At 36.6% G+C, this 8,730-nt stretch overlaps 1 protein-coding gene across 6 annotated transcripts in view; it reads left to right on the top strand.

Annotated features, from left to right (window-relative positions):
* Nucleotides 1–8,279, top strand: part of LOC144438603 (uncharacterized) — a 50,596-nt gene extending 42,317 nt beyond the window's left edge. For 4 of the 6 annotated variants that reach the window (XM_078127699.1, XM_078127697.1, XM_078127698.1 and 1 more), the window contains 7 exons: nt 2,365–2,425; nt 2,756–2,849; nt 3,108–3,217; nt 4,799–5,077; nt 5,783–5,899; nt 6,413–6,475; nt 6,958–8,279. In XM_078127699.1, coding sequence (XP_077983825.1) covers nt 2,365–2,425; nt 2,756–2,849; nt 3,108–3,217; nt 4,799–5,077; nt 5,783–5,899; nt 6,413–6,475; nt 6,958–7,176 — 943 coding nt within the window. In that variant the 3' untranslated portion in view covers nt 7,177–8,279. Of the gene's footprint in view, nt 1–2,364; nt 2,426–2,755; nt 2,850–3,107; nt 3,218–4,798; nt 5,176–5,782; nt 5,900–6,412; nt 6,476–6,957 lie in introns of those variants that run through there. The other 2 variants (XM_078127700.1, XR_013481071.1) reach the window with 2 other exon arrangements.
* Nucleotides 8,280–8,730: the final 451 nt, after the last annotated feature.

Below are 8,730 nucleotides of genomic sequence, written 5' to 3'. Positions count from 1 at the left end.
GATATTCGAATGTTGATATTATTGGTACTTTAGCCGAGGGGAGAACTGACGACGAATGGAAAATAGCTGGAGGTTTCATTTTCCTGAACTCTACACGGAAGACAAGGAAAATCTGGGAGAAGGTTTACTCAGATTTCGGTACAGCACTTGTCACTACCACCAAACGGGTTAACGACCAAGGCTTATTGAACAGCGCCCTCAAGGAGGACTCTTCAGTCAAAGTTTCGATACTACCTCGGCGATATTTTGTCAGTGGATTTTGGTACGAAGATGTAAAGCTTCGAGAGGAGACAACGCCCTTGGTTGTCCAAAATAATTTTATACGTGGCATTGACAACAAAATGGCGCGAGCAAAAAAATTCAGTCATTGGTTCCTCGCAGACGACGGAAAAAATTGTAAACATCACGAATGTCGATAGAACCCAAGACGAAAATAAATACTTATTTGGAATGTTATTGAAATATTATTATTATTGCCATTACATCAATAACAAAACTGATTAAGAGTTACAAATTATGTCTTTAACTTTTTTTTATAATGTGACGTTACACATATTATAATTTATGCCCTATCCGAAAAGTCTAATTTACCTAACTTTACCCTACCTGTGACCCACCTAACCACCATATCTCTGTCCAGGGCATAGCAGGAGACGAAGTACCACTTTTGATTACTTCACCCTGGGGAGATATGGCAATGGGTAAATTAGGTAAAATTGGAACACATTTACACATCCTTCACCCCCCGGGGGGGGGGGGAAGACACCGTCAAACAACACTTTACGCATAGTGACATGCATGTATGTATCGTGAGTGAGTTCCATCATGTTCTTCGCCCTCTGTTGACAAGAATGAAACGATTTCCTTGGTAAAAGAGCCAACAACGTAAAAACAAGTACAGTATATGTTAGTATATCTTCAACAAAGTTCGTGTTACTCGTCACACAATATCTTGATGTGTGCAATCGTGATAACCTCAACTGAAGAACCAAAAATGTCCACAAAACACAGTTGCACATTGTATGTATGTATTTCGAAATCCAAACCAAGGCCTAGGACGAACAGTCACTTTCAATTCTACAGTCGAATTGTGGGTTTCAGAACCGTCTCTGTTTGTGATGCATAGATATTATAGATGTCAACAAAGCGACTGAAATCAATCCATACTAAAATTTAAAGAGCCTCCTTATATACAGTATGTGAAAGTAATTAATTTGATGAGTTTTTATTAGTGTGTACTTTCGGATTCAGTGTGACCCCAATTATATTTATACCTTGGTGTTGTTCAACAAATCAACCATTTTAATTGAGTGAGCGACTTTAAGCCATATAAAATATAGTTGACTTTTGACATGCCATTGGTCTAATGATCTACTGTTTCCGTCACGGTCACTTTATTTTCAATAAAATTCCGTCGTTTCTATTGAATCTCGCATCCTCATCTCCAATTCTGTCTACAACTTTTTTCTGCAATTTGTGTTACGGTAACTGTTTGCGGACAATTTACGACAAAGTTAATGCCCGAAACGTAAATTCTCTTTTGCCTCTCTGTCTCTCTAGTCCCGTCTCTGTCTTTGTCTGTCTGTCTGTCTGTCTGTCTGTCTGTCTGTCTGTCTGTCTGCCTGTCTGTCTGTCTGTCTGTCTGTCTGTCTGTCTGCCTGTCTGTCTGTCTGTCTGTCTGTCTCTCTCTCTGTCTCTCTCTCTCTCTGTCTCTCTCTCTGTCTGTCTGTCTGTCTGTCTGTCTGTCTCTCTCTCTGTCTCTCTCTGTCTCTCTCTCTGTCTCTCTCTGTCTCTCTCTCTCTCTCTCTCTCTCTCTCTCTCTCTCTCTCTCTCTGCACGAGCGTATCACGTGTCTATGTTCCACTGAGTTTAATTTTAGAAGTACATGTATAACATAAATCTTTTCGCAAGATTCATTTTGATTCGACAGAAAACAACGGGGGAAATGACACCTGTTACTCGTATTGTTAATTATTGTAATAAGAAAGCATATACATGTACATAGTTGTGCATGTTTTCAGTTGTGTTTTCGAGTGTTTCAAATGTAACCCATCCCGGTACTCGCGTCCCTCTCTACAAGGTTATTAGAAATCTACATTGCATATAATGTATTCCTACTTTTGATCACCATATACATGTACTACTTATACCCCGATAGCACATCACATCTAGTTTATAAGGTTTATGACGCTAATGTCAATTGGCTGCTACCCTGCCATTTACTGACTCATACTTTTCGTCACATTTTACACCTTTCATTTGTCTTGAGAATTGTCCTCTATTTAAACCGTTGGGGGCGCTGTGTTGTCAGATCTTGGTTACAGTCTGTTCAACTATTAAATCGTTCCTCTTTTTCTTGAATAGACGTGGTCAGGTTATAGTAAAAGACAGCAATAACTCGGAATGGCTTTACGTCGTCAAATCGGTAAGACTTACATACAATTATATTCCTGTATTTTTCAGAAAAGATATTCAATTTATTTTAAACCAATGTTGTATCTCATTCCAGGCCATCGCATTAATGTTTTATCTTAATAAGGGTTACAAGCGATCATTGTTTCGTTGTGGACCAACATTTTCTACATCCCTGCCAAACATATGTTTTGCACACCTTGATTTTTACCCTAAGCCGAGGCGGACCTTTAAAGCCTCAATACAAAGATGTGTAAACTATGTAAATTATGTAAATTATGTAAATTATGTGATCAGAAATGATTAATATTTTGAATTGTACTCTGTTTATTTCTATTTCAAGGGAGCCTGTCAAGTATTGAAACAGTTGAAAGCCGTCAAACCATTGGACCATCGACCCAGGGGATTCAAATTACCACATATAGATGAATTATGTGGTGAGTGTCAGATACTATGTTTGAACTTAAACGTTGGAGAGACAACTCCTCCCCTCCATCGTCTATGATGGAACCTAGTTTCGGGTTAAGCGGGAGAGATAGAGTAGTAGTGAGCCACCAGCGGTGAGTTTAGGTAACAGAGGCTTTTAGTTGTAAGAAGCAGCAGTGAATCTAGGTAACCGAGACTGGTTTGAACCAGTAATGACACATATCGTATGACGTATCTGATAAATGATAACGTAGACAATATTATTACAGGTGGAGCAAGTACGGGAAGACACTCTGGACGATTGACGAATCTTTCTAGTTCTGAATCACCAAGAAATCGCAGGAACACTATGTTGTCTGACAAAGCTTCTTCAGACGAGGTTGGTGTGCTTTTTGTTTTTAATTACTACAACCATATTCGTATTGAAAACATCTCCTATTTTTCAGGCAGGTATAGCGGATTTCAAAATACCGTTCAGCAGCTATGTTTGATATATTCAATGTGCAGAAATCAATAAGATGCTAAAAGCAAGATTGAATACAGTTTCTTGCAACATTTTGTCTCAACCTGAGTATCACAATGCAAACATCAAGTACAGACGTCAAAACATTGGCACCAGCATGTCTGAGTCTTGTTGCAGTACGTTGGTTTAAATGATTTATTTCATTTAGACTAAATGTAGCAATATATTGTAATGTGTAGCATATGCAGTTTCTTATTGATTTCTGCACGGTTATATCAATCAGAGCCACTGAACAGTGTTTTGAAATCCGCTGTACTATGCCATGTACTACACTACAGTGACAATTTGAATCTGTCGATGTCCTCCGTTAGTCCAGGCCAGCAACTTGTGCTCTTTGTTTCGTTCTATTACAACACACGAATTGAATACTTTACTGGTTGTTCTAGTAATCAAAGGAACAGTCCAATAAAGACGTATTTCTACATTGAGTACACTCGCAATTTTTATATGATCTTATATATCATTTTGGGTGATAAAGTAATATCATCTGACACACCCTATTGTCCAAGGCAAAGAGATTTGAGTAATATCATGGCAAGAGGTTTTAGCATAAACCGTTGCAGGAAATCCCCTAAACAAAAGTCAGATAGGAATAAGTATGGCTGGACTTTCCTTTAAGTTGATAGCAGTAATCAATACAAGTGTACTAAAGGTAGAAATAAGTCTGACTGGACTTTTCCTTTAAGTTGATAGCAGTAATCAATACAAGCGTACTAAAGACAGAAATAAGTCTGACTGGCTGATAGCAGTAATCAATACACGTGTACTAAAGACAGAAATAAGTCTGACTGGACTTTTCCTTTAAGTTGACGGCACGTAGTAATCAATACATTAAGTGTGCTACAGACACCAACCTGGTCGGATGTTTGCGACCAACTACTCGTTTCAAATGCATCTGCTTATAGCTACAAATCAAGATGGTCTTGTAAATGGAAAACCTGCATTTGTGAAGAATACATGCTGTTAGTATGATAGTAGAACACTTATCTATAAAACTACCATTCAGTATACTGAGCATCTGGAATATGAATGTCGTAAGCCATTTGCTGGTATTTTGCACTTATTGTATATTAATTTACCTATTTTGCTTATTGCAAGTAACTACAAATTCGTGTTATGCCAGATATTTTCGAGCCAACACGAACATTTCCACTTCTTCATCTATGTCACCTATATTGACCTACGTCGACAAATATTTCTGTCATTACAACTTATACTTGACGAGTATATTATGTATAAGTAAATTCGCGCCACCCATGGGCTTAATTCGTCAAAGTTGGGCCTATAAGGGTCTGGCTAGAAAAATAATTTGTATGTCAAAATACTCGATATATGATCGGTTAGGAAAGCTTTGGCTTTGTAAAATACCAACGCAAAATTTACATTTTACCGTTTCGATGACAACAGACAATATAGGAAAATTTGTCTCTTTTTCAGTCGCGGGATGAATTGATGCCCTTACCTAGTCCGAGGTCCCTCTTCGTCCGTTCAAGGACTTCCGACAGTACCATTAGCTTGGCGATGTCACAGTCCTCCACTACCTCGTCATCATCGTCATCGTCTTCCCCTCCTGGTTCATTATCGAGTCCAACACCATCACCGACGGGGGCGCCAGACATAGATATTCGTAAAGGTGCCATACTTCCCAAGAGGTCGTACTCTCGAAGTAAATATAACACATTCCCAACGACAAAGAAAGCACACCTTCAGCCTTTGGTAAGAGTGTGACCACCCCCGGTTGATCTGTTTCTGAAGTTGCGGTAACTTTTTCCAAAACATCAATAAACTAAGCACCATTGCAAGTAGCTACCCAAGTATTTAACTTTAACTTTAAAGTATACTAGTATATAAATAAATCGCAGACAAAACCATTGCTTGTCGACTGGAATCTTCGTCTTTCCGCTGGTAAACTCTAAACCCGCCACTTGCGGGCGCTATAAATCACTGCCTTTACCTGATGCCAAAATAAAAATCCTAAAAGTAATAGCATCATACACATACGTGCACATCAAACACTCAAATTCATTAAAATCAGAAAATTCATTTTCAGTACCGTTCACTTTTAGAACAGGTAAATTGGAGATCACACACACACACACACACACACACACACACACACACACACACACACGAGACTGTGTATTTGCTTTGAAAACATTAAAATATATATTGTAAGCATTTCAGAAATCAGTCTGGTTTCTCATTCCCCAATAGCATTTAACACACCAATTCATAGTCATCCCAACATTGCTATTAACATTGCTTTCTGTTGTACACAGTTTGTAGTGATTAACCTAGTCTCTCAATTGTTGGTTCACAGTTTTCCTGTTTAAAATGCCAGCATATTATGGTTTAGTTCTTGCAAGTTTTGTTGTATAAATGATTAACATATCTATCCATTTTTTTATTCTATAAAAATAGATAATACAACCAGCACTTGATCCAAACAAAGAGAACTGTAACAGTACAAGGGCAAGAGAAAGGAGAGAAAAAGCAGTGTTTGTACAACTTGAACTTCTACATCCTAAAGATGTATTTGTAAGTGTTTTGTTACCTCCACTGCATGTCAATCACATGTTAATGTATCTATGACTATGACAGAATCCTAGTTACTAATGAATTCTTCAGTTCTAGAAGTGAGAGACAGGACATACATGCATACATACATACATACATACTTGCAATTGTATACATACATACATACATACATACATTCATACATACTTGTATATATACATACATACATACATACACACACATACATACATACATACATACATACATACATACATACACACATACATACATACATACATACATACACATATTCATACATACATACATACATACATACATACATACATACATACACACATTCATACATACATACATACATCCATCCATCCATCCATCCATCCATCCATCCATACATACATACATACATACATACATACATACATACATACATACATACATACATACAATTATAATTTGACTGACGAGATTAACAATATCATTTGATTTATCTTCCCACAATTCTTACAATTCTAGGGGTTAAACACTGTACCATTTGATGAAGACCTAGTTGATGCCAAACAAGCAAGTGTTCATCTAGTGAGTAATGAAACCATTGTTGCTATCATAATTTGTATGTAATTATGTATTAGTTGGTTATGTGACTTCAGGACTTAAGATATAAAATGAATAGTCTAAGTCCAAACATGCATTTAGAGTGTGTGGTTCTACTACCTTTGCACTAGTTGTCTAGAAATGCTGACCAGGTATCGTCAAAGGTCTGTCGAATTCAGTCATTTCAAACTTTTGTTTGAGAGAAGGATGTAGAAAAGTTAACATAAATATTTGTAAATGAATTGATATAAATGTAATAGTCGACCTACTTTAGTAACGTCTTGTTCTTTACCGAATCTTACAAAATAGGCCAGTTCTTCTGTCTCTGTCTGTTTGATGCATGAACAAATTTTCTACTTTTGGCTACAAATTTGAAACACAAAGTACTTCAGAGTCCAAATGACAGTATATGAATAAATTATGTATCCAAATATGAAATTAACACTGCTGTCTGTCAATCTTCCCAGATAAGTCGTGGAGCAGAGTGCATTATGATGCATAAGGATTTCTTCGTCAAACATGCAAATGACAACGTTCGGCGGGCTGTGAGACTGATTACTCGCCCATACCCACCCACTGAGACTCTACAAGAACATTTACAGGATTTTACAAACTGGAACCATTTTAAGAAGGAGACTGTTCAAACTGTTTTGATGGGTGGGAGTGCTGGCAACAAAGCATCCTGATTGGTTGATTTGAAAATCTAAGCACACTGATTGGATAGTTTAAAGGTGGTTTGCTTTTTGGAAGCAAAGTATCTGATGTAGTAAATTTGAATACTGGCAACGTACAAGGTGTTGAAACTTCATGAACTTCTTGAAGTGAGCATGTGCCAAACTTTAATAGGACCAGTTATTGAAGATGTGACTAGATCTTCTGAGACATGTTTAATTTCTGAGATACACTGAAATATTCTATTTCAAGTTCGATGCTGACATCGGACTAGTCTCTTTTGATTGCTAGATAACCGACCTGGTAAGTCTTCTCTCTGCACAGCCTGTGAACTCACTAATTTAAATTTAGTATCTTTCATGGATGCTAGAAAGCTGATTGGCTGAATAAGTCACATGATGATATTATGCTCATTGTGTCAAATTACACAAATGTGTTGGCCATATAAGGTGAAATTGAAAAAATAACCTTAAACATCAAAATGTGATAATTATGATATGCTAATTTTTGGCTGATTTCTTACAATATTAACAGTTGCCAATATGGAGGCAAGGCCAAACATACTGAGTTTCCATTACAGAGTTTGCAGGCTTTGTGGCGAGAATGCTTCCCAAGTTGACTATCCAGCTATGGAGACTACCACCACACAAACAAATCTCATCTGAACCTGTCCACGAGTAAACAGGCATGAAAGTCACCAAATCAAATCAAATCAAATCAAATCAAATCAAACTAAGATTGGGTAGCATGCCTTCAAATAGGATTTTCAAAAAAGCATGATTCGGATAATTTCATTGAAAATTTATTCATTTTTGTTGTACAGGTACACACACATATAGCCCAATCAAAAAAAGTGTTTTATCTGCTACAATGTGAAGAGATTTTATGTCACAAGCTATGATTGGTTCTTTCAGCTATAGATTAAAAAATACGGGTCTGTGTCAGATAAAGTAATTTTTGGACGGTATGACAGTTTTGATATTACGGTTGTCTTTCCATACTTTAGAACAAGTCAAAAGATACATGTACATTGTATTTTATTTAGTTGTGAAACTCAATTCTTGCCAAATTTATTATCTGTATATATTGAGTATTGACCAAAATACAGTACTTGCACTTAAAATGTCCTTGTCAAGAAATCATTAATTTACTTGTGTGTGTGTGTGTGTGTGTGTGTGTGTGTGTGTGTGTGTGTATGTATGTATGTATGTATGTATGTATGTATGTATGTATGTGTGTGTTTATGTATGTATGTATGTATGTATGTATGTATGTATGTATATGTGTGTGTACATATGTATGTATGTATGTATGTATGTATGTATGTATATGTGTGTGTGTGTATGTATGTATGTATGTATGTATGTATGTATGTATGTATGTATGTGTGTGTGTTTATGTATGTATGTATGTATATGTGTGTGTGTACGTACGTATGTATGTATGTATGTATGTATGTACATACATGTATGGATGGATGGATGTGTGTGTATGTGTATGTATCATTGTATGTATGTATGTATGTATGTATGTATGTATGTATGTATGTATGTATGTATGTATGTATG

The sequence above is a fragment of the Glandiceps talaboti genome, chromosome 8 (genome assembly GCF_964340395.1).
Source record: "Glandiceps talaboti chromosome 8, keGlaTala1.1, whole genome shotgun sequence".
NCBI classification, from domain to species: Eukaryota; Metazoa; Hemichordata; class Enteropneusta; family Spengelidae; genus Glandiceps; species Glandiceps talaboti.
Note: the sequence above shows the minus strand (reverse complement) of the source record. Positions and strands in the feature narration are given on the sequence as shown.